Source organism: Henckelia pumila, unplaced genomic scaffold (genome assembly GCF_033568475.1).
Source record: "Henckelia pumila isolate YLH828 unplaced genomic scaffold, ASM3356847v2 CTG_477:::fragment_1, whole genome shotgun sequence".
NCBI lineage: Eukaryota > Viridiplantae > Streptophyta > Magnoliopsida > Lamiales > Gesneriaceae > Henckelia > Henckelia pumila.
The window spans coordinates 77,230-102,955 of record NW_027331840.1 but is presented as its reverse complement, the minus strand read 5'-3'; the positions used below and the strand labels follow the sequence as shown (position 1 = coordinate 102,955).

Here is a 25,726-nt window from a genome sequence, read left to right as displayed (position 1 = left end):
TTTTAAATTTTCACGTCGAATATATTAATTAATTTATTAAAATTGTATACCTCACAAAATTTTTGTGGACCAGGTTATTCAATTATTCAATACTCGATAGTCGACGGTTTGACTCCAGCCCCATTTGGACCTTTTTTTTTTTTCATATAATATAATATGTATAAATTGCTCAAAAATTTCCAATGCAAATATGTTTTGCTCTGCACTTTCTAGCCACTTTTTTGTACCATAATTTTTATTAATTTGTACCACATCTTGTATGATTTTGTACTACATCTTGTATTGTTTTGTACCACATTTTATGATTAAGTACTTCAAAACAAAACGTATTTGCATTTAAGGATTTTTGAGCAAATTACCCATATAATATTATACTTCTTAAGATTTCAGCTCACTTTCTCTTAAAAAAAGATCGGATCTCACTTTTGCATTTTCACTGGCAGTAAAGCGCCAGTGCCCAATTTTAGTCATCACTTTGACTAGACCGCGCGCCTCTTTTCAACTTTCTTTTCTCTATTTTTTTAAATATATATTTTTCTCCTAAAATAAATTGTGATATATGTGGTAAATTTGATTTTATATATTTCCATACGGGACATTTTTTTTTTTTGAATAATCGTTAGGACACTTTCTACCAAAGAAGTTGGCGAAAATTCATCACATTATATATTATTTTAGCACAAATCGCTCTTCCATAGAAAAATAGAGAAAAATGTTTTTTTTAAATAAAAATATTAGAAGAACAAATTATTTAATAAAGAAAATTTAACATTAATATGTGTTGTCTAAGCAGTGAATTAATATAAATACATTTCGAACATACATGTAGGACATTTTAGCATTTAAAAATAAAAGTTAGTTAAAAAATATATAATAAATTGGCTTAAAATATAATATCATCATGGGAGCGAGTAAATTTCGGAAAACGGGTCAACTTTAAAGTTCATATTATTGTACTCCTAGGCACCGTTTGGTAGCCATTATTATTAATCTATTTATAACTTATCTCATTCAATCTCGTCGACATATTATTTATCCATCTATTAATTATTAATTTTATATCAATCAAATCATCAATAATTTATCTTACATCAATCAAATCATTTAATTTAAATTACTATCATACACCTTATAAATAATATTATTTTATATTTTATATATTTTTAAAAGGATAAAATAGTAATTTAACTTTTTAATATAATATTTAATCAATCAAATCCAATACTATAATAACTATCATTTCTTATTTATTTTTATTACAATACATTATTTATCCATGCATTATTTATCCCATCACTCAAACCAAACGATACCCTAAACTACTCAAAGAATTGATTATGCCACTATGTTAACTTATAACGCCCCACTGTATCAAGACGGGTCTTTTCAGCGTGCTTATGTCCTCACTCACACGCACTCTGAAAAACTTCCCAGGGGATCACCCATCCTATAATTGCCCCAAGTCAAGCACGCTTAATTTTGGAGTTCTTATGTGATGAGCTTCCGAAAAGAAGATGCACCTTCTTGATACGAGTAGTACATATGAAATCTTTTAAGCCCTCCTCAACCATGTAGTCCCATACCTACACAGTCTCAGAATCCCTCTCATTCCGGCACGGGATCGGTTCATTCATGTCTCCCTCCGCCTAGAAGCCTACCAGGAGCCACTCATTGTCCGTGCAACCTCTTGGCACCGACGATCACTCTCTGCCTCTTCAGCCCCGGGCGTCACATAACTAATTGCTCGACCACTTTATCACATTCAACTATTAAAAATATAATTTTTTTTCAATATTTTATTAAAAATCATCATAATCAATTCAATAATTTTAACGACACATTGCACCATGATAACATAATTGTTATTACTATTTGAATGTAAATTATTGCAAACTCACAATAAAATTATTTTAATTTAGCAGTAAACTCATACATTATTACATTTAGTATCAGTTTTGTTTTATTTTGTTGTGAAACTTATTATCAAATTATTGATTTATGTAAGATTACATGTCCACTTGATTATATATTGTTATTTTTAGGAAGAATAGTATGTATTTATTATATTTCTCAACAATAAAAATGTACCTCCTGCTCATGCATTAAAATTAATTAATTGACACCTTAAAAATAGAAAACCGGATGGTGAATTTTCAAAATAAATAAATAATAATTACTATAATTTTTGTTTAAACAAAGATATATTTTTTGAATTGTATTGAATTGAAAGAAAACAATTGACCGACAAACGTCAGTTTTGAAATAAATATAAACAATAAATAAAGTTGATAACCTCCCTCTTTTCAAATTCCAGGACGACAACGCTGACGGAAGCAGCAGAATGGCGGCGACGCTGGCGGGGCTCCCCGGCGAAGAATTGAACGGCGGAGTTGGTGGAATGGCGCTGAGAAATGGCTCAGTCGCTTCTTTAGAGTTGAACTCCTGCATTTCGGAGATTATTGATGGCCTGTCTCTTCAAGTTCGCGGCCACGTACGCACCGCCGAGTTGTTTAGCCTCTGCCTTTCCCTGTCCAGGCAATATTTGCGAATTTTGGTCTTTTCTCTGTAGTCCATATTGATGCTTTCTCTTGTCTGGCTGCGAGTCTGTGAACCATAGCAGTGGTTTATTTATTTATTTTTTTTATTTTTACCATACCTTGATATCCCTCCGTACTTGGGATTCGTGCATGTGATGTGTATTGTGATCACAGGTGCCCAGGACATGACGTTATTTTTATTCCTTGAACGTTTGGACTCTGTAGTTTATGTTTAGTTGGTCTCGGAATTGGGCGTTATTGGATAAATCTAAGTAACTAATTCAGTTGGCTGGGTATGTATGAAAGTTGTCAACACAACTCCTTTGGAGTTATTTTGGCTTCTGACTCTTCTTGAATAGTTTGGTGAACTGCTTCCGTGTTCTGTTACTTCTGTATATGATGTGATAGGTTGGAATTTGGTTTAGCGGTTTCTATAGTCTTTGTGTCACTGGATTGTATTCACTTAATTTTTTGTTGGGTTGTTACTCTTATTATTGACCAAAAGACTTGGATGCTCTTAGTTTAGTCCGACTATTGTCTTTCTTTAAGGCAACACATGGTTGCATGTGATAACTCTCAATTGTCTACCAGTCTCCTGCTTTCCTTTTTATATCTTTCTTTCCGGTTGAATGGCTTCCTGCCATGCAATTGTGTGTGCATAATAAAAATGTGTGAGCATGATTTCCTGGACAATAAGAAGCCAGGAATTAAATCTTCTGATTTTGGGAATGCATGTGTTCAGTTTGTAACAAAACTTTTGTAAGTATAAACTGGGGGAAAATGTTAGGAATATGTAGGATCTTGACTTAAGAAATACGTAGTTTTTTAATAACTTCTTGCCTCGGCTGATAAATGGTTGTTTAAGTCTTGAATCTGGATCATTTGCATGATTGATTTCTTAAAACCCCAAATTTTGTTTAATTTATGATTTGGCTTTAGATATGCTTTTACTTTAGGAAGTGAAGCTTTTATGTAATTTTTTGCTTGTGGTTCAGCATTTTTTCATTACAATTTTTGGTTTATCCTCGGATTGTCTGATTATAAACTACCAGGGGTGTAAATTCTCGATGTTCCACGGCCCTCTGTTGGTTCACAATCGTTCATTTTTGTATAAGGAAGCAATCTACAATCATGCTTGTTTAGTAACATTTTCTAATAAATTTGTTCATCTTGTATCGCTTTTGAGTGTTTCTATGAAGGCATTGAAGAGGAAGAAACATCAGTTACAAATCTTTAGTTTATGTTGCTAGTTCTCGTTCTTATATGAATATTTAAAAATCCCTATTTACTGGTTTGATTTCTCAGCTAATAGTTTGTATGTAATTGTGATGATGCTCATCCTTTCTTTTTTCTTTTCGGCAAATACAGACAAATTGATTTTGCCATGGCAAACAATGAAGTTCCAAACAGAGCCGTGGAGCTGCCTTCACTATTAAAGAAGGTGATGTGATGGTTTCATATTTTTCATTTTTTCCATGTGGCTGATTTTTGGTAGTTTTCATAGATTTGTGCTATCATTTTGTTTTCTTTGGGTAAACATGTATAGTTAAGACTGTATGAAGAAGGCCTTGTTTTATTGCATTTGTCTTGTATGTGCTCGATTTTCTCACATTTTTCGTGGTCTATACCCTGTCTGTGAATGTGGAACAATTTTTGGCTTAAATACATGTGGAGACAGTATTTTATTGATATCACTTATTATGTGTTTGGTAGGTGTGCCTATGGAAACACAATACCCTCGTGCAAGCAGTCATCATGGTCCTTATGATTTCTGTTAAGGTGAGTTTGTATCTACCGATTTTGGTGTCCCTGCTATTTTCATGATTCAACGTGTTTTCTTCTTCGTATTATTAAGTGTGTCATACAAGGTGAGAAGCTTAGTTTGTGTGATATTTTTCTTTCATTTGTGGGACTCTCTGCAGGTGCAAAGTAATATATCACATGTTATATAGTTTATTGGATGAGCTTGAGGTTTTATTCAATGTGTTCATTAATAATGAGCGCTCTTCATAAGAGACAACAACTGTCTTTCTAGATAGATAGTTATATAAATGCCGCTACCAGATTAATTTTAATGATTCTGTTTTGAATTTTGCATAACATTATTGATGGCTTTGTCATTTGTGGTTTTAGTTTCACACATAAGTTTAATGTACAACCGAGAAATGTTCAAATGGTGATTGTGCTATGCATACGAAGGAACACTGATATCTGGTGCTCTTGTTGACCATAAGGTCATGGAATGAATTCTGTTTGTCTATATGTACATTTGCTTTAGGAGCTATTGAGAGACTAATCCCAAGTAGATGATTGAATTCCTTGTGTGGTTTTAGTTTCACACACAAGTTTGAAGTACAATTGAGAAAAATGTTCAAATGGTGATTGTGTTATGCATATGAAGGAACAAGGATAGGTGGTGATGCTGTCGATTATAAGGTCATGGAATGAATTCTTTTTTGTCTAAATATGCATTTGCTTTAGGAGCTCTTAACTCGTAACAGATTAATCCCGAGTAGATGATTGGATTCCTTTACCTGGATATAGCTATGAAGAAATTTGTTTTTTGGCCTTACCTAGAAATAGAATAATTTGAACTTGTCTCCTCTTCACCCCACACAAATAACAATATCCATACTTTTCATTTTAGTTATTGTAATTTAGTTATTTTGGGAATTGATGAAACTTGTTGTATTTATGCCAAGGGTCTGAACTCTCACATGTGCATGCAAGTTTCCCATGTGACATTTTCAACCTTGAATCTTAGCTATCATAAATATCAACTTTTTTATGAGATGTTCTTATGTTCAAGTAACCAAAATATTTTTTACGTATTTTACTTTCACCTCATGGAGAATAATATCCTCTTGTGTCGTGTTCTCTTGAACTTCAAATTATTTGGTAGAATGCTTGTCAAACTGGGTGGTTTTCAGATAGAGATTCTGAAGAATTGAGTAATCTGGCAAATGAGGTTTGTTAACAATAGTTACAGTTTGTCAATTTTTTTTCCTAGTTGACGGGTTCACAATGGCCACTTTTTGTTGAATTTTCTATCTGCATACACAGATCGCAAGCAATTTTTGTAACGTGTCCAATTTTAACACTGAACCTGGCTGTTCTAATTTGGTCATCAACTCAATCATGTCAAGGTAAAATACTCATTACCATTGTTTTAGTTTTTTTATGACTAATCATCTGGTGAAGCTTGAAAAATCACATAATAATAGCTTTCCAGTTCAAACTGGTTTCACGGTTTCAAGAGATTTACGAGCTGTAAGATTCCAACTGTGCTCGTGAGTCACGGTGGGTGGGTCAGTTGGTGGGTGGTGGTGGTTATTGGCTAGGAGGAATTGGGAGAAGGGATAGGACTTCCTTCTTTGCTTGTAGAAATGAAAGGTTGTGGTGAAGGAAAAAAGGGGGTCAGTTGATTTAACAGAAAATTATGAATTTCTCATTACTAAGTCATCATAAGGGAAGGACTGAAATTTGAAACAAACATATTTTTGTACTCCTTTTGTTTTGAAGATACCGAAATGTTATCTACTTGGCTTTCCCACCAAGTAATAGAGGGTTATGATCATATCCTTCACATACTTTATGCCAACATTAGTATGAGTGAGTGTTATTAATCGTTTTGTTTCTTGGTTGGTATTACTCAAGAGTTACGAGAATTATCCCGTCTTTAAAATTGCATTTCTACGTACCTAATGGTGAGCGCACTAAAAAAAGAAGAAAAAAATGGTGACCGCACCCTGAAGTTTGCAAGTAATGAGGAGCTATAATAACCAAATCATGAAAGGACAAAATGAATCCTAGAGAGATGATTCTGCAACAGAGAATCAACTATGCCATATCACTTGACTCCCAGCCATAGCTCTAAGTTACACAACATAGACTGTGCATCTAAAACAGTATTGGTTGTGTGGTGTATGTGTGCAGATTCTATCCAAGAATGAAAATGGGTCATCTGTTTCTATACATTGAAGTCAAGGTTGTTACTCTCTCTTCTCTACTATAATCAAGATTAATCTCTCATAAGTATGATTGCTGATTGTATTGGTGCGCTTTGGTTGAATTGTAGCCTGGGTTTGATGCTTATGTGAGAGACTTTCAGATTTCAGAGAATACGAAGTCAGCTCCCGGAGAAAAAATAGTAAGCACATCCAATCATGATTCTAAGTGTATAGTTTTGCAGAATTTGGGGCATCGATAACTATTCACAACAGGGCTTGCTTAAGCTTGCAATGCTGTTTCTGATATATTTCAGTGCTTTATCTCATTTCCTAAGTTATGTCAGGAGCTATTAGTCTAATTCATGAGATGCACGCTAACTTATAAGAGTGGATTCTGAAACATGAGCTGGGATAATGACTAGTTAAGTACCGATTATGTTGCATTAACTGTTTAGGACAACTGCAGTTATCTTTGGCTTACTTGCGTGTTGTCTTCCAATGTCATGTTCTTCAATTGTCTGGATGATAATTACAGATTGTAACTTCTGTTGCGACAAAAAAAGGAAATAGTTACATAATGTCTACTACGCTACATACTTCTTTGTGGATAGAGTCGTTCTCGTTATCTTGATTTAGATTGTGCTATTCAAAATGTCTGAAATGGTCTTGTATCGCACCCACTGTGGATAGATCAATTACTTGTTGATCTGATAATTCATTTTTCTTGCAGCGGTTATTTGTTGGACAAATGGATAGTATTGAGACATCTGCATGCCTCGTTAGCCCCTCTAAAGTGAAGTACGTTGTTCTTTTTTCTTTTTCTTTGCATTGGAACGAACATTTAGTTTATCTCTTCATCGTATTATTTGTGAAATCTGCTGTATTTTCTTCTGCAGCTTTCTCGTGAATGGACATGGCGTGGAGAGGAGAACCGGTCTTTACATGGTTTGACGAAGATTAATATATTTGAAGCATTTTCACCTTTTGAAGGAGTATAATTATTCTGGTTGTACGCATGCTTTGTCTTTCTCAGGATACAGGGCCTCAAAATCCTACAGTTCTGACTCATTTACTGACAAATGGGTTGAATCTTCTCCAGGCTGTTGGTGAATTTAATGGTATAGTTAGCTTAGGGTTTCCTTGTAACAGGATTCTGGTTTTATTGTCAGAAATTTCAATTATTCTTGCTAAATGTTTATTTTTGTGTAGGAAATTATCTTATAGCAGTTGCTTGCATGAGTGAAGTGCCAGAACCTGATTCAAATTCTCTCCTAGATTATGAGCATGCTCCTCCAATTGTGGATTCAGGTGCTATTTGGAATAAACTTATTACCAACTGATTCACAATTCTTTTCATATTTTTACTGTTAAAAGCAACTGTTTTGGATAACAAGCTCTTGGATGAGTTTTTGTTTCTTGATAATCTAGATTGTACTTAACAAACACCAGACATAATCTTATAAATTTTTTAATTTATTTTTAATGTAGATTCTGAAATCATTGAGGGGGCATCACGAATACCACTAAGCTGTCCCATCAGGTAATATTTATTATTTGTTTTGAAACTCAATTTTTCGTTCTTTCCTCTTCATTTATGATTTATTTACGCGAGAACAAATTGAATGAACCGTAGTGTTTCTTCTATTGTGTGCTGGTTGATTATGCTTCCAATGCAAAGGTGATGTGATCTTGGTGACATTGTGATTACCTGTTTCTTGACCATGCATCAATAACACTGTTACTGGAAATGTATAATATGCGACTTCAGAAGAAGTTTTCAGGACCTCTTCAATTCCCATACTTTTGTATTACTCACTCCGGTGGTTCTTACAATTCCTTTTTTTTTTCCCTTTCTTTTTAACGTTATCAATGTTTATTTTGTTGTCTTTATTTATTTAGACTTTTTTACGGGATCATCGTTTCATGCATTTTTCAAATTCAGTTTTGCATGTTCTGCTAATTTGTTTATTCTGTCTTTAAATTAATATAGCCTCAGGCGTATCGAAATTCCTGTCAAAGGACATTCATGCAAACATATTCAGGTACTTCCAAGCACCCATGTTTAAACAAAGTTGATGCTTCTGAAAATAAAATTTGTGAAGTTGCACGTATTGTCAATTGGTAAGGAATACCATATATTTGTGGTTAGTTTCTTTTGTGTGTTTTTATGTTTAAAGAAAAAAACTGCTTACTCTAATCCCATTGTGTTGTGGTTTTGGATATATATTAGAGTATTTACCTGATCGGGTCAGGTTGGTATCGGGTACCATATTTATTTGAGTTTTATGGTGGTCTAGGTTTACACTATGAATTTGTGAAATTCCAGATAAATAATATATATTTGTATATAATAATATGCTCCACCCGTTATAAAATTTATTTCCTCATTTTCTAATCCCACAATTTAAAAAGAAAGAAACTAGAGATTTTATCACTTATCAGGTGCAAATACAACTTGAAATTCTTAGATGTGATAACATGGCTCTCACATATAAGCAAACGAGTAAACTTTAAATCCATCACTTAGGCCTATTAATACAAGGAAATTAAAATCAGAATAATCATCCCCGTGACCCCTACAGAGAGCATTCATAGTGTGTTAATTCTATACAATCTGTTTGTAATTCGACGACCTACCTTTTGTCCTTTTCATTCCAGTGTTTCGATTTTGACAACTACGTGGGTATCAACTCAAGAAGACCCTCCTGGCGCTGCCCATATTGTAATCAGCATGTCTGTTTCACTGATCTTCGCATAGACCAAAAAATGGTTAAGGCAAGTAACTTATTTGCATGAGCCACTTTTTACTGAATACCATCCCTCCCCCCCACCCCCCTTCCCCCATTTTATCTTGATGTGGTTGGATTGTGTTCAGATCTTGAAAGAGGTCGGAACAAGTGTCACCGATGTAATATTAGCTTCAGATGGTTCATGGAATGCTGTCATGGAAATTGATGATAATGCACACACGTCAGAGGATAGGACCTCTAATTCTGGACAAAATGAGTCTCCACAAACTGAATCTGTTGGCTTATTAAATGTTCCTGTTGATATACTCGATCTTACTCAGAATGATTCAATGGATTTTACTCCAAATGAAACTGAAGACCGGAAGCTTTCCTCAACGGCTCTTCAAAGTCGATCTTTGACGCAGACAACGGTAGTCGACCCTTACAGGACACACACAAATGATGTGAATCGAAGCAATGTTCGTGCTGAGGATGACTCATGGTTAAGAATCTTCATGTCAACCTTTGTGCCAGATTTTCCAGATTTTACATCAAATACACGGAATCTTGGTGCTTATGCTGCCACTTCGAATCATATTGCACCACCTGCTGGTTTATCTGAGATTCCTATTACTGATCCAAACAGAATATGCACATTTGCTAGTAATGCTCTTGCTAGCACCTCCCTCCCTCAAAGCGAAACTTCTTTGCCAAATACTTTGCAACCTCAGCAGTATCAATTTGGAAACCCAATGATCACTAACGAGTATGGAAGGTTTCCATCAGTATCGAGACAAGTATCTGGAACACCAATTGCAGTTCAGGCCCCTCCACATATGACTGCTCCTGTCCTAAAACAAACCTCTACAAATAGTCTGAATACATTTATGCAGAATGGTCTCTCAGCAGCTTATCAAGCTTACCCTGCTGCGCCAACTAATACCACTTCAACAGTTATTTCGAATCTACATTTGCCCTCATCATCATTGAATCAGTACCCTGTTATACAGGTGAACCATTAGTCTTCTAACCGCTGGTTTTTCCCCTTTTAGAAAAATTAAGTACAAAATTTCAAAATTGTCATACTTCAGTAGGGGAGGGTGGGGCATGGCCATCCCTCGTTCTTTTCTTCCTTGTTTTTCTGTTTGTGTTGTTTTTACTTCTGGCAAATTAATGTTCTTCCTATGACTTGATATTCAGTAAAAGATGATGCGTAACATATATTTCTGTTTCTTGGTAATACACTCTGTGACATATACATGAATCTTATACGCGGTCATGCACTCATTCATTTCCCTCTCTTCCAGAATTATTGGCAGCAAAATAGCTCACTAGCTTCGTCTAGATTAGCTCATCAGAATGTTACTCAGCGTGCCCCAAATCAGGTCCCAAATGCTTACCGGGGTACAGATGGACGCCAAATATCAAGTCAGCAGATGGTGAACCTAAGGATGCCTCAAGCACCAAGTCAATCTCATGGCCAGGATCAGTCACCTGCGCTGCAACCTGGTATCCATTTCTTCCACCCTCCAGCCCACACGGGAGGTTTACAAGACAGGATTGGTCATGCAAATGTCTTAATGAAAAGTCAACAAGCTCATTTGATTGCAGCCGCAAACCAAGCAACGCACCTGGCACTTAATCCATCAAGAACATTAGCAGCGCCCATGTTCTCAACGAACTCTGGAACAAGTTCAACCCCATTAGCAGGGGATAATGTTACCAACCCAACTAATCAGAACTGGCGGCCCGCTGGACGTATGCGTGGGGCTCTTTCTGGGCAGGCTTTAACCGATGCGTTGAACGAGTACATAGTTCGACCTAACCAAGAAGCTGCTCGACATATCTCTGATGCGAAGTCATTCATGAATAATCCTCCCCCTGCCACTACAATCTTTCATGGCTGAAAGAGGCCAGGTTCATCCAAAACTGTACCATCTAGGACGGAAATTTGAGCTTCGAGTTTGATGGATCAACTGGGATGCATTATGTTCTTCACTCGGTCGTGGCTGCATAAGTTTTGAATCGAATGTGTATGTTTCTTGGGATTGGTTTTTGCACTAATTGCAGATGCCCCTCAAAATTTGAGAATTTTGCAGCTTTGTAAGTAGGATTCCACTCTGTATTTAAATGTAAAAAGAAGTTGGGGGACGTGTATAGGGTTGGATATATTGGAGGTATTTAAAATAGTTACCAGATGATTTCAATGATTATCTACTGTTCTTTCTCCCATCAGTCATTATATAAGAAAACACTGCTCTGTGGACGTTCAAAGAAATGATAATTTGCTTTACTAAAATTGATGACTACTTCATCTAAATTAACTGAATTAATGTGTAAATGTCAGTGATATTGAAATGATTACAAAAATCTAATTTACAATTTATCGAAATCATGTACATTATCAGCATCTTATTTTTTATTTACAGTGAAATCGATGGAATTCAGTATGCGATTGCGGCTTATGCGGCAACTGAACAGTAACTTGGACTACGTTGTGGTTCTAACTGATCCGCGACTTAGGTAGGTGACTTAGGTAGTGTTTAAACGAGTTTCCGAGAGTTTCTACCTAAACAAAATTTTGAAATTTTATGAAATTTTGTTAATAAAAAACTTAGAAGTGTTTTCTAGATGTTTTCCCAAACACTAGAGGGTGTTTGACTAAGCTTATTGAAAAGAGCTTATAAGCTGTTTTATGAGCTTATAAAACTCTTAGAACTTATTTTAAAAATAAGCTGTTAAAGTTTTTGGGTAAACGTATTTTAAAAAACTTAAAGATGTTGATATGTTTGGTATTATAAGATCTTTTTATTGTCAAAATTACCAAAAATGGTATAATTCTATGAAAATAATGTTTCGAGTTATATATATATACGAAAATAATTTTAGAATAAATCTATATTAAAAAATAAAATTGTTTTAATATTTTACTTTTAGAAAAATTTATGTGATTTGTAATTTTTTTAAAATAATATTTAATATTTAATGAGTGGAGGATAAGATGAAAATTTATTAAAATATTCAAGGATATTTTAGAGAGATAGAATATTAAAATAAAATCTTTTTAAAAAAAGTACCTCCCCCTTACTTTTTTAAAACAGCTTATAAGCTGTCAAATAGCTTATTTTGACACCTTATAAGCTGTTTTTTTAAAAATTTTACCAACCACATTTTCAGAGCTTAAAAGTTCTAAAACAGCTTATAAGTTGTTTGAAAGAGCTTTTAAGTTGTTTAATTTATGTACTAATTAGTATTTCATGAAATAAATTATTTATTATAAATAAAATAATAGAGAATATTTGAAAATATTTTTTCCAGATCAAAATTTAAAGATGATGAGTTTTATATTTAACTTAAAAAATTACCTTATCTTTGATCCCAAAAAAAATTAAAAAAATTACCTTATCTAGAATTTAGATACTGATATAATTAACCTAATAATTAATGCCTTTGGAGAATGATCTAAGGGTGAGAATCTCATAAAATCGCTTAGGACAACGATTTTAAGGTTATTATTATACTCCGCTTCCAAACGGCATCCAAGGCGGAAGCCAAACAGATCGTTGCTCCGATGAAATGTAAATCATTGGCCTGCTTATGGTCCGGCTCGCCACCGGTTCACAGAGTCACCGCCGTCGCCGCGATTCACGAGCCGCCCACGCTTTACACTGGTGGTTACGATGGCTCCATCATCTGGTGGAACCTCATTGCCTCTCCCGAAAAAACGGTGATTGTTTTACACAAACTAGGATGGAATGACTGTGAATTGACTTTTGTCTTACGCATCTGGATTTTGTTTAATTTACTCATAGGAAGGTGCTTAATTGATGTTCTGATTTTTTGTTGCATATGATGTGTCTGGACTCTGGAGGGTTATTCTTCGACATTTATATTCGCATGAAGATACAATGAAAGTTGAAACGAAGCATGATTGCATGAACCAAACCAGGAGTTTTACATTAAGTTCTTTTTTTTTAACGTTGAATTCCATAAGAAAAGCGACAATATTTGGCTGAAGAGATTACAGAAGTCTGGTGTACCTCGAGGAAACAAAAAGTTGATTATGTTAAATTTCCTGAAGTTCTTTGAAGGACTGAGAGGACTATTAATTACACACTAAGCAACATATTTCTCATCCAAAGAACCTGGGGTTAACAATATAACCGTGAATACTAAGTAAAAATTGTAGATGATATCAAACTATGCATGTGACAATCGATTTGTATGATAGTGTTACAATTCAATCTATACATTTTCTTTTGCTGTTATTTAGAACCTAAGTGGCAAACAATGAGTCAGTCCTTGGGTGAAATTTATTCACAAGCATGTAAAATGACAAGTAATTTGATGCCAATAGGCTATAGTCACCTTTTTTGTGCACTACTGCAGTTGCATAAATTATAAATTACCAAGAAAGGTATGACCGAGCAAAGATCCAGAATTCACCATCATGACATTAATGTCGTAAATGAAAAGAAAATATTTTCCTTTCTAAATGTTACATCTTTGTGATCAATAAGAACACAAACCCAGTCTTGTGTTGAAGCGATCACTATCTATAAATTCAACAAAAAGAAAAACTATCTAGTTTCATATTTTATTTTTACGAAAAGAAGATAATGTACCTTATCTGGGCAAGAACTGGAAAATCAGTTTCATTATGAACATGAACATGACTTGGCTGCTGACAGCTCCTATCAAGATTAACCTTCTCTACAGTTGTCAAAGTAAACCAAACTTTAAAACTTGTGATAAGAAAGTGGTGTCTGCAATCTCAGTGGAGCAAGTAAAATTCAAATTTAGCCATTAATTAAATTTCTTGAGGAAAACAAACTTTTCTTAGGAACAAGATTCATCAGTAGGATTGTGGACAGTAGCAGTGCATTGTATTTGTTGTTCAGTTTGGTTGGAATGTAGTAGGAGAATCTTTGAAGATATTGAAGAGTCGGTTGATTTGAGTGATTTGAAGTTTATTTGTTGTTGATGTGATAGGGATTTTGTTTACCCTTTTGTATGCGACGGATTTCTTGCCCGCCTTTTGTAACTATTAAATTTCTATATTAATATATCATCTTTTCTTATAAAAAAAGATTTATCAGTAGGATTTCCTCACATTAAAATTCTTATACATCCAATTCTTGCCAGAGTGATACAGTGACCTTACCGCATTAGATTAAGTTTTAAGTTTTTTGTTCACTCATTATTTTCATTTGGTACGTCTGTTGGTCAGGAAATGAAACCAGTTGCAATGTTGTGTGGTCATAACGCTCCAATAGCTGATTTAGGGATTTGCTTTCCTTTTGAGGGGCCTGAAAGCGAAAACTTGTCTGATGTGAGTGATCTTCCTGAAAATGCAATTAACTTTGGTGCATTAATAAGTGCCTGCACTGATGGGGTATTATGTGTTTGGAGCAGAGCAAGTGGACACTGTAGGCGAAGAAGGAAAATTCCTCCTTGGGCTGGGAGCCCTTCCATAATTAGGCCATTGCCAAAAAATAGAAGATATGTATGCATTTCTTGTTGTTTTCCAAACCAAGAACATCAGATACTTAATTCAATGGAAGGGGATGAATCTTCAGGGGATGCAGATTTACAAAACATTAATCATTTGAAGTTTACTGTTCTAATTATGGACACATCTACTCTAACACTAGTCCAAACAGTTTTCCATGGGAATGTATCAATGGGACCTTTGAAGTCCATGGCTATAATTTTCTCTTCTAAAGACATGGAGCAGCAGTTAGTGACGATTATTGATTCATATGGTAAGGTACTGTATATACCAATAGTGAAGGAACCTGGACAAAAAGGGAATAATGTGCCTAACGTTCCAAAGGATTCCTCAATTTCTGAAGTGATGGATTGGATGGATGATTCAGAGAAAAAGGGGTTGCTAATGGCTTTTGCAAAGCGTGGACATGTGTTAGCCCTTGTGCATAGGACACATTGCATATTTAGACAAGCAGACAGTGGAACTGTTTTCGGTTATATATCATTCTTGGATTGTCAACTTTGTTCTGAAGACCTCATATATGTAGTAGGTGGCATGTTCCTGGGAGATGATACTGACACCACTGATAGTGGTTTTGTGGAAGAATTTTTAGCATGGAATAACATTGGAGCAGCTGTCATGTACAGAATATCTTACTCGAGCAACAAATTTAAGTTTGAACTTTTACATGCTATCCCGGCTGTATTACATCCTAATATGAGGATGTCCTTTTTTTTCGAACCTGTAAAAAATTATGTGATTCGTGTTGAGTCAAATTGCTCTCATTACAAGGAACACATGTTCTGGAGACCTCATGTTACAATCTGGCTTTTGCATCAGCAAAAGGATTGTCATGCTAAACTCAGTTTAGAGTGTGAAATGCTTGGGGAAGGTAATCTTTTTGATAGTTGGGTTTCAAACTTTTCTTTGCCTGCAACTGATGGCCTGAACCACAATATTTGCAGAGAAGGAAAGAGCTGTGGAGATGAAATGACCTCATCGCAATATGATGCACTTTCTCCAGATGAAGCCAATGGTAAATGCTCAAGTGATCACAGCTTTGGTTTTTACCAAGCAGAGCAACTAGTATCTTGTTCAATGGTTATATCTGAAACGTACTTAGCACCTTATGCTATCGTTTATGGCTTCTTCAATGGTGATATTGAAGTTGTTAGATTCCACATGTTCTTCACTGCATTGGATTCATTTATTCAGAGTCCCAATCAGGAAGCAGGGTCACGTGGACAGAAACACCACCTTTCAGGACACACAGGAGAAGTGCTATGTTTAGCTTCACATCAAATGGTGAATCGGTCTGCAGGATGCAGTTTAAATCATGTTTTAATGTCCGGAAGCATGGATTGTACAGTTCGCATCTGGGATCTGGACTCTGGTGATCCCATCACGGTGTTGCACCAGCATGTAGCTCCAGTGCATCAAATAATTCCTCCTCCGCTTCAAAGCGGATCCCCATGGAGTGATTGCTTTTTATCTGTTGGGGATGACTCATGTGTCGCCCTCGTTTCCCTTCAGACTTTGAGGGTGGAGAGATTATTTCCTGGACACCTGCACTTTCCAGCCAAAGTTGTGTGGGATGGTGTGAGAGGTTACATTGCATGTTTATGTCAGAATAATCATGAAAAATCTGATAACATTCTGTACATTTGGGATGTAAAGACAGGTGGTTGTGAGAGAATTCTTCGTGGAGCTGCTGCACGTTCAATGTTTGATCATTTCCTTATCGTTGCTGATGAAGGATTTTCATCTGGAAATTTTATATATGGGAATACTTCAGCCTCCTCTTTAGTTTTTCCAGTAATTGAGACAAAACAGTTTCCACAATCTCACCCAAAATCTTTAGGGAAGAGGATTTCTATGCAAAAACAATCTGCGGGAAAGATACACGAATCTACTGATGCATCTGAAACATCAAATGATATGCAAAAAACTGGTCCAAATCCCAGTTCATTTGCTTCAGTAATCTTCCAACACGACACACACCCAATTAAAACCTCCTGTCCTTTTCCTGGAGTTTCCACTTTGTGTTTTGATCTCACTTCCTTGATGTCTCTCTGTTCTAACCATGAATTTTCCGGAGGTGGAAGTCCTGTTGGGGAAAAAGTTCATGTAAAGGGTGCTGGAACTAGGTCACGTAAAGAAGATGCATATGAAAAGGAGAATACTTCTCCGAAGGAACTCTGGGCCGATTCTCCAAGCCATCATGTGGAGGGCAGAATTGACTCTATTTCCTCTGTTGTCACATTAGAACATCATGAATGGGTTCACACTCTTGAGAGATGCTTACTTCAGTTCAGCCTTTCATTTCTGCACTTGTGGAATGTTGACGGTGAGCTTGATAACTTGTTAATTGCTGAAATGGGGCTGAGCAGGCCTGATTCTTTCAGTATAGCCTCTGGTTTATTGGGAGACAAGGGTTCCATGACGCTTACATTTCCAGGCTCTAGTTCAACTCTAGAGGTACTTTAATCAATGAATTATGTTTTCTTATTTGTTTTATTGACTCCATTTCTATCTTAATATTGGAATGTTCCCATCACAGCTCTGGAGATCTTCATCTGAGTATTCTGCTTTGAGATCATTAACAATGGTGTCCCTTGCCCAACACTTGATTAGCTTATCACATTCTTATACCTCTGCCAGCAGGTATGAAAACTTTCGAGTATATGATTTAAATCTTCTCAAGAACTCGCTTTTTTTCATTTGCCATTCCATACTGACCAGGTTCCTGAGAACTTATTTGTTTAATGTTACAGTTATTTGCAATAGCTAATTTCAGAGTCATTAATGAAATGTCTCTCAAATGCAGTGCTTTAGCGGCATTCTACATGCGGAAATTTGCAGATAAATTTTCAGACATAAAACCTCCTTTGCTCCAGGTAACAAATTGTATCATTAAGGGAATGAGATTTGTTGTTCCATATTTTTGTAAATTTGTTGTCAGGAACTAAGTTTCTGGTCTTCTTTCTACCCCCCTGTCATGCGATGTGAAAAGAGATTTAGTCAAATTTCATTGCCATCATGTTTTGCAATTCATGAGTTATCTAAGTTGATTCTTGGTTATTGTTAACGTGAAATAATAAATTATATTTTCAATTATTTTACAAACTTCCTCAGCTGAAATTACTAACCATGGCCGATTATACAATATTCTAAGAGTGGGTGAATATTTTAGGTCTGATGTCCCATTACAACCTTAGATCATGTAAAAAATTCCATAATTTTCTCATCAAAATTTTTTTAGGCATGAGGCCAGGCAACCTTTTATCCTTTTGATCAAGTCTCTAGCACTAAGGTGTCTTTTTTGTTTGAAATTTTTTCTCCTGTATCCCCTACATTTTTTACCATGACTAAAAATTTTGCATGCCTAAAAAATGTGTGGCAGAATCTTTTCCACGTAAAATGCAGTTGTACAGAAAGAGTTCTTTTCTTCATGTGTTGCTAATGTTTTGTGTGTAGTTTGTATTGCTGCAGACGCTTCATGTAGCATCAAGTTTTTCATTTTTATTATTATTTTTTAAAAATTGTAGCGTCAAGTTTTCAAATGTTTGTAAAGAGATATGATTTTGATAAGTTCTATATACTGATTGATTTATTTGTCCCGCAGCTCTTGGTAAGCTTTTGGCAACATGAGTTTGAACATGTGAAAATGACTTCCCGTTCTCTATTTCATTGTGCTGCTTCGCGGGCAATTCCTCTTTCATTGTGCTGTTCAAAGACTGACGATAATCATAACATTTTTCGTATTGGAGTACCAGTGGAAGAACTTGAATGTTCGACCTCAGTAACTGTAGTATCTGATGAGAGAATAGAAACTCAAACAGAACATGTGGGAAAAGAATCCGAAATAACATTGTGGTTGGACTCGTATCAATTGCAAGATTGGATTTCCTGTGTAGGGGGAACAACTCAGGACGCAATGACTGCTCAAATAATTGTTGCTGCAGCATTGGCTGTCTGGTATCCTTTCCTCGTCAAATCAAGACTTGCAACCGTGGTAGTTCATTCATTGGTGAAATTAGTCATGGCTATGAATGAAAAGTATAGTGCTGCTGCGGCAGAGATTCTGGCTGAAGGTATGGAGAGTACGTGGAAAGCATGCATTGGTTCTGATATAACTCGCCTGATAGGTGAAATCTTCTTTCAAGTCGAGTGTGTCAGTGGTACATCAGCTAATTTATCTGCTCAAAATACTGCTGGCACTATTAATATCAGAGAGACTTTAGTTGGGATTCTCCTTCCAAGTCTTGCAATGGCTGACATACCAGGATTTCTGCATGTAATAGAGAGCCAAATATGGTCTACTGCATCTGATTCACCAGTTCATGTGGTATCCCTCGTGACTTTAATGAGGGTTGTCCGTGGTTCTCCAAGAAACTTGGCTCCATATCTTGACAAGGTATGTGAGAGTAATTCAATGGGTTTTCTATCTTGAAATAATTTCTTAATTTTTACACTAACTATCTTGAATTAGTTTCTTCATTTGTAAGCTCACGTTCCTGCATATTCTTCAAGCATTCTTCTTCAAAGAACAACGGTTACGCTTTTTGTAGTTGTATTTCAAGACATCAGTAGAGGCGCGATTATTTCAATTATGCTGGCTGAGAAGTTATCAATATTTAACAAGATGCTGGCTTCACACTTGCTTATTCTGTTGACTTAAAATTAAAATTTTCAAAATTAGAAGGGATGCAAATGTATTCTTCTTTGCATTTTTCTGGTATAATTAAATAATATTTACATAGTTTTTGAGCCCAAGTTTATGAATCAAAAATTTTTTTATTCTATTTATGTTTTCCTTGAAGATGCGTCGTATCTGCAGTTTACGATTGATATAAAATGTGATATTGTTTTCTTCTGACTGACACTAGTTTTTCACCAGTCCACCCACTGCCACAGATTTTGTGAAAAAGAAAAATGGTGTATTGGTGTTTGCAATTTGTATTGCTTTTGAGACTGTATATGATTGTGGCTTCAAGGTGTTTGGCACAATGATTTTCTTATTTTTTTTGTTTTCAAATCATGATGTCTAACATCCAGACAGGTTTGCAGGTTGTCTCTTTTATATTACAGACAATGGATCCTGGTAACTCAACCATGCGCAAAAATTGTGTGAAGAATTCTATGACTGCATTGAAAGATGTTTTACGTGTATTTCCCATGATATCACTGAATGATACATCAACTCGATTGGCAGTAGGGGATGCAATTGGAGAGATTAATAATGCCAGTATTCGGGTTTATGACATGCAAAGGTAATAAATGAAGTTTGAAATTGCAAGGTGCAGTCATTCGAATTCAATGATTTGAACAGGATTTATTTGATTTTGGGGTTTCTTTTCTGTCTGGTGGTGTTGCATGTAGTGCATGGGATCTTTTCTTTCTGGTGTTGTTGCATGTAGTGCATGGGATCTTTTCTGTCTGGTCGGAGTATTTTGATGGCATTACTCTTGTTGCTCTTATGGTTGTGCACGGATTATCATAAATGTTTAGCTGCTAGTTTGCACCAACGATTATGTGTGGTTTTGCTATTAAATTTCTTCTCACAATCTATTTCACCACTTTAATTATAGTATGAGCAAGATAAAGGTCTTGGACGCTAGTGGACCTCCTGGACTTCCACGTTTGCTTGGAGGTGCCTCAGAAATGGTCATTAATTCTGCAATATCAGCTCTAAGCTTCTCACCAGATGGAGAGGTATGACAGATGTGTACATATATTTACAGATTCTTAATTCTTATGTCTGCGGTCTGCCCATTTCTGCTGTCGAAATCTAAAATAACAAATTTGAGCAACAGACACTTTATGTAAGAGATTTGTTTTTTAAAAATGCAAAGTTCATATCAGATCAGTTTTTCCGTGTGAAGATGCAATATTTTCGCTTTACCAGTTAAAGGTAATCGTAGTTCATATTGTAAGACGTTAATGCATGTTTTACTTATTGAACTGTCATATTTGTCTCTTCATATCTTTGTTCATGTCTCTTGCCAATATATGTGTGACTTAAAGCATATAATTTTGTCTAAATTCAAATTTCCTTCAGTTTTTAATTTGTTTTGCTGTCAATGAACAGTTCTTCGTAATGGTGTGCTTATTTTATTTAACTTTAGAGCCAAGTAATTATGATTGATTTAATATAAAGTCAATGCTATCCTTGTTAATTTTTTTTTTATACTTAACGAACTGCTATTACAGTTTCCATGCTATACCCATACACCATGGCTCGTGATACAAGGTTCCTGAAGTGAAGTGTCTTACCAATTGAGGGCCCATAAATATATTTTTTAAAAATATTTCACTTCTTTTTTCTCTTTTTTGTATGCAGGGTCTAGCTGCTTTTTCAGAGAATGGCCTGATGATTAGATGGTGGTCATTAGGCTCAGTGTGGTGGGAGAAACTAAATCGAAATTTTGTTCCTGTGCGGTGCACCAAGCTGATATTTATTCCTCCATGGGAGGGATTTTCGCCCAATTCTACTAGGTCCAGCATTCTGTCAAGTGTAGTTCATGATGACGGAGAAACCAATTCACCGGTAACTTTTTTTATTAAGTTTCACTATTTTAATAATTGTCATGGTACTGTGACTGTTCTTGAATGGCCTGAAACATAAATGGATAACAGTGCTATAACCAAAACAAATACGTAAAACATGCTCGCGCAATGCATGAAGCAAATGTAAGTTTAGTTTAATGAATAAGATACAAGATGAAATTCTTAGTTGTCAAGTTCGCTTGTCATCCATGTTATTCCTACAGTTATAGGAATCCTCACCATGTTAATTTTTATGATTTGAACTCTTGATGCTTATGTACGAGGTCCACTCTAGACCTTTTGAGTTTTGATACCTCTTTACATGTTGCAGTGAGAATCAATTAATTTTACTTTTAGAGAATTATAACTGGGCCTCTTTATTTGTGATGCTATTTTATTATGGGACCTGTTTATACGTTCATGCACTTGTTTATTTTTGAATGAACGTTGTTATATATTGCAGGGAAGTAACAAATCATCAAGCGAAGTGGACAGATTGAAGCTTTTGATTCATAATCTTGACCTGTCTTATAGGCTTGAATGGGTTGGTGAAAGAAAAGTAAAACTCTCACAGCATTCCAATGAGCTAGGCATTTTCCAGCTATAAGCATTTGCAAGAACCATGTTTCATGCCAAATGTTGTGAAGTTCCATACCTAAATTCTTGAACTACGACATTGTTACTAGTTACATATATATTGTTTGCTTAGATAGTTCTTAAACCAGAGTGGACTTCACCTAGGGTTCTCAATTTTGGTTACCAGCTCATTATACTGCGACACCGGGCTTTTCGTGCAATTTTCTGAAGAATTCAGTCCTCTGCCTCACACCTAATTTATTGGTACTCTCTCTTCCCAATTTGTTATTCATGCTAATAAACCACTCATTATTGTTATGATGTACAACATTATTTAGTTTTATTGTATTATGATGAATCATATATACATACTAGTGGCACGTACCAAAACTCTTTTCATGTTACTTGATGTTAGATTGTGTGTTGTGAGCGTTCTAATGGTTAATAAACTTGTTCATAAATACTACTGCTTAATCTTCTCCCTCCCTATACATGTTTGGGGAATTGGGATAATTTATATGATTTGATGGTGGCAGGCAAGATCCTTTTTCATTTTATCAAAACGACCTGCCATCTCATATTTCATGGTGAATGATAGTTGAATATACAAGTGTCATTCATCCACGTACGTAAAACGAGAAAATTCTGTATGTGGAACATAAATTCTGGAGTTTCAAGCGATGCACTAAGCAGCGATGCACTAAGCATGGTCCGCGCATTGTGTGGCACGAAGGGTGCCATAACAATCACGGCGATATTGTGCACGATTCTAGGTTCAGATCTTGGCTATATCTATCTCAAAGTGGTATGGATATATGCGTAAGACACAACACATTGTAATGGTTGGCCCGGTTCAATGTAAAGTTTTCCCATGAAGTCAACATCCTAGATGTCACTAGTCAGTCATGTTATCAATTATATATTTTACATATACTTGTAGCCTTTTGTTTTATAGTTCTGTACAAGACAGCTTGGGGTATCATGTATATCATCCAGATTCCAGTGGGAGCAGTACCGGCGGTAGCAACAGACAGCAGGTAGAAATCCCGGAACACAGACAACTTTTCAGAATCTTGATAGAAATTGGAGCTGCCTGAGAATGGGGGTCAATGTTTCCATTAGTTTTTCACAGGGATGATTGTGAATTCCTTCGTACGTCGTGACAACGATGCCGGTGTCCTTTGAAAGCCTCTGTATTTGCTTCTTCACATTGCACGTATGATGTGTGCACCGGTAATAACTCCTTAGCCACATCCGCAAACCAAGAAAGATTCAAAGTTATTTTTTCGTATAGAAGACAATGTAGCAATTACCGAGTCGGTATGCAGAGTAAATTAGTTAATTTGTTGCCACTCTCTCTCTCTGTGTCATGTGTGTGTGTGTGTGTGTGTGTTGTCTTAAACCATACGAAGCTTCCAAGTCATTGTGTAAGCATACTGTGTTGTTTATGTTTATTGAAATTTGAATTTAAATAATCCTGGTTGAATGTAGGGAAATTAGATTATTTCTGAAAGCAATCACCAAAACTACCGCTCCATGGATTTCGTACGAAAATATTTGTGAAATAACAGTGTTGTCTTAAAATCAATTTTACTATTGCTTTAAATTAAGATTATTATACACAAGTTATTAGAGTATTTTCAAATATTTAATAAACTTGAACAAAAAAACCGTTTAAAAATAAATCCATGAAAGTGAATAAACCACGTGTGGAAATAATATATTTTCTAGATGTTTTTAACAAATTAATTTTCTATATTTGATATAAAAAAATCTAATACAAAATAAAATATTTAAGTGCGAAACAAAAATTAATTAATATAAGTTTTAATTATGAAAGTTAGCTTGTGTGGAAATAATTTGTTTTCAATCATGTTTAACAAAATAAATGTAGATATTTAAAATTAAAAAAAATATCCGGGGTTTAAAACCAACATTTAAGAAAGCATATACTTCTATCATATGCTTTAATATTATAAAATTCCCATTAGTTTTTCAAGTGAAAGAAACTGCATTATCCATACATAAAACATAATAAATTTTTAATTTTGAATTTAAGTACTGTTTTCCATTAAAGTTTATAGTATGCTATTTTCGGCATAAAATTTATTAAAAATTGGGTTTTTAAGATAAAAGTATAAAACTATATTTCTTGGGTTTTTGTATATAAAGTTTCGTAGAGTAAATTTTTGGTGATTTTCCTATGTTTTATGATGAAGGCCAAAACATGGTCTTATAATTGTAGTAAAAAGTTTGTAACATTTTTCGATATTCATATAATTTTATTATTAAAAATATGTTTTTTTTAAATAAAACTATTGAAAATAAATAAACTTTTTTATTTTTTTTTCAGTAAAATCAAAAAATTTCATCTGGGAAAATAATATTTTACAATGTGCATGTGCTGATCAAGTGTAATATAGGTGAAAATGTGAAACTATTATCGTTATTAAATCACTCATAAATCTATTATTAAATCATCTCTTTATCTCTCAACTCATTATTACTTAAATTCAATCCCCTTGCTATCTAATTTACTTATTTAAAATTAATTATATTACTAATATTTAATTTTAGATTTTACGATAAAAACATATTGAAAAAGTAATTAATAGTTGTACCAATAAACCTGTATATATATACTATACGCATGCAGTTCATGAGTGACAACCGCAAAAACCACACACAAAAATTAAAGTTTACGTATTCAACTTTCAAATGGATGCAAACGCAAACAAAATGCCTAAAGAATAAAATCATGTATATGTCGCAAAAAACCCAATATGGGATTTCAATTATCAATTTAAAATTCTAATTCACTAAATTCCTTATACTTGTTTATAAATTGTATATATCTTAGAAGGGAATAGGGGAATTCTTGAGTTTTGGTAGGTATATATATTTTGCTGATTAGGCGACCAAATTGTGTTTTGCTTGCATTCTCTTCACATTTATTCGTCTGCGTGTGTGTTTATACATCTTTTTTTTTTTTTTGATAATTTGCTCAAAATTTCATTCACATTATTGCATATATTAATGTGTTTTTTTTAAAAAAAAAATGTAACTTTTGAAATATCAAACTTACCTTGGATGGATGCTATCTTTGACAGATTTCTGTCCATATTTTCTCCACTTGTATCCATCATCAAGAATATCTTCTGAACTCCTGGTATGAAATGCAACCCTTGCCGGAATATTTTTGTACCTCCTTTTCTTACCACAGTTCCCCGCGTTTCGTCGTACAATACCCTCCCCTTCCCTAACCGAAGAAATCGTGGTCTGCTCCGGCAGAAAAATGTTACAGAAATCATCAATATTGTGATTTTGAGAAGAAAGCAATTGAGGGTACTGCAGGTTTTGCATGGATTGGTCTAATATGGGAGCTGGAGGAATATTAATATTATCCATTGATTCTTGTATTGGAAATAAAGATGGTGTAAAGTAGGAGTTATTTTCACCTTCCATGCAATCAAGATGATCGAGCTAGGGACTAATAATCCTCAAGGATTGATTGCATGAGCGAAGAGGATTTTAGTTTCTGGAGCTCTATACAAGATATATAGGGTTTGGTGGGACAAACAAAGAAAATGAATTAGGTCCAAAAGTCAATTTTTTTTTCAAAAATAAATAAAAATTGTATATTACAACAGAGAAAGCTAGGCCAGAATTTTGGCTTAGCTTGTAATCCTAGAGAAAGCCAACCACTATCACCTAATTAATTTGATCTGTTCAACCTCCTGAATATATGTGATGAATAATGAATGTTATTGTGCCAAAACTTGGAGGTTTTGCAAGTAATTTGGTCAAAGTGATGGGGGTAAATTAAAAGAAGTAGTATTTTAGTTTGTTGGGCAACTACCCTAGAGTTTTCTTGAAATGGAGACCAAAAGGTAT

The 25,726-nt window shown here is 34.9% G+C and overlaps 3 protein-coding genes across 6 annotated transcripts; 2 read left to right on the top strand and 1 right to left on the bottom strand.

The window, feature by feature from the left end:
* Nucleotides 1–2,117: 2,117 nt before the first annotated feature.
* LOC140872738 (E4 SUMO-protein ligase PIAL2-like) lies at nucleotides 2,118–11,443 on the top strand. The gene is made up of 16 exons (XM_073275622.1): nucleotides 2,118–2,535; nucleotides 3,906–3,978; nucleotides 4,251–4,316; nucleotides 5,440–5,505; nucleotides 5,601–5,683; nucleotides 6,474–6,525; nucleotides 6,616–6,687; nucleotides 7,218–7,285; nucleotides 7,384–7,432; nucleotides 7,521–7,605; nucleotides 7,697–7,795; nucleotides 7,976–8,027; nucleotides 8,478–8,529; nucleotides 9,146–9,262; nucleotides 9,363–10,226; nucleotides 10,524–11,443. The coding sequence occupies exons 1-16, from the start codon at nucleotides 2,342–2,344 to the stop codon at nucleotides 11,121–11,123; spliced, it is 2,592 nt and encodes an 863-aa protein (XP_073131723.1). The 5' UTR covers nucleotides 2,118–2,341; the 3' UTR covers nucleotides 11,124–11,443.
* A 1,248-nt stretch (nucleotides 11,444–12,691) lies between these two features.
* On the top strand, nucleotides 12,692–22,930 carry LOC140872723 (uncharacterized). 4 transcript variants are annotated; one of them, XR_012147900.1, is made up of 10 exons: nucleotides 12,692–12,943; nucleotides 14,447–17,185; nucleotides 17,268–17,371; nucleotides 17,535–17,604; nucleotides 18,333–19,124; nucleotides 19,778–19,980; nucleotides 20,299–20,422; nucleotides 21,051–21,257; nucleotides 21,720–22,096; nucleotides 22,803–22,930. XR_012147900.1 is itself a non-coding variant. In XM_073275597.1 (9 exons), the coding sequence occupies exons 1-9, from the start codon at nucleotides 12,788–12,790 to the stop codon at nucleotides 21,861–21,863; spliced, it is 4,539 nt and encodes a 1,512-aa protein (XP_073131698.1). In that variant the 5' UTR covers nucleotides 12,692–12,787; the 3' UTR covers nucleotides 21,864–22,517. The 4 variants fall into 4 exon arrangements, 2 of the variants coding, with proteins under 2 accessions (XP_073131698.1, XP_073131699.1); XR_012147901.1 differs by having other exon boundaries at nucleotides 22,773–22,883; XM_073275597.1 differs by lacking the exon at nucleotides 22,803–22,930 and having other exon boundaries at nucleotides 21,720–22,517.
* Nucleotides 22,650–25,323, bottom strand: LOC140872724 (probable WRKY transcription factor 24). Its single transcript, XM_073275599.1, has 2 exons — nucleotides 24,918–25,323; nucleotides 22,650–23,075 (listed from the first exon to the last, which is right to left on the bottom strand). The coding sequence occupies exons 1-2, from the start codon at nucleotides 25,295–25,297 to the stop codon at nucleotides 22,898–22,900; spliced, it is 558 nt and encodes a 185-aa protein (XP_073131700.1). The 5' UTR covers nucleotides 25,298–25,323; the 3' UTR covers nucleotides 22,650–22,897.
* Nucleotides 25,324–25,726: the final 403 nt, after the last annotated feature.

Coding starts and splice junctions, on each gene's coding strand:
- LOC140872723 (XM_073275597.1), top strand. CDS start 12,788: ATGAAATGTAAATCATTGGCCTGCTTATGGTCCGGCTCGCCACCGGTT. Junction 17,186..17,267: donor GCTCTAGTTCAACTCTAGAG/GTACTTTAATCA, acceptor TTCCCATCACAG/CTCTGGAGATCTTCATCTGA. Junction 19,981..20,298: donor CGGGTTTATGACATGCAAAG/GTAATAAATGAA, acceptor CTTTAATTATAG/TATGAGCAAGATAAAGGTCT.
- LOC140872738 (XM_073275622.1), top strand. CDS start 2,342: ATGGCGGCGACGCTGGCGGGGCTCCCCGGCGAAGAATTGAACGGCGGA. Junction 6,688..7,217: donor CAGCTCCCGGAGAAAAAATA/GTAAGCACATCC, acceptor TTTTTCTTGCAG/CGGTTATTTGTTGGACAAAT. Junction 7,606..7,696: donor GGCTGTTGGTGAATTTAATG/GTATAGTTAGCT, acceptor ATTTTTGTGTAG/GAAATTATCTTATAGCAGTT.
- LOC140872724 (XM_073275599.1), bottom strand. CDS start 25,297: ATGGAAGGTGAAAATAACTCCTACTTTACACCATCTTTATTTCCAATA. Junction 23,076..24,917: donor AAAGATAGCATCCATCCAAG/GTAAGTTTGATA, acceptor GATGTGGCTAAG/GAGTTATTACCGGTGCACAC.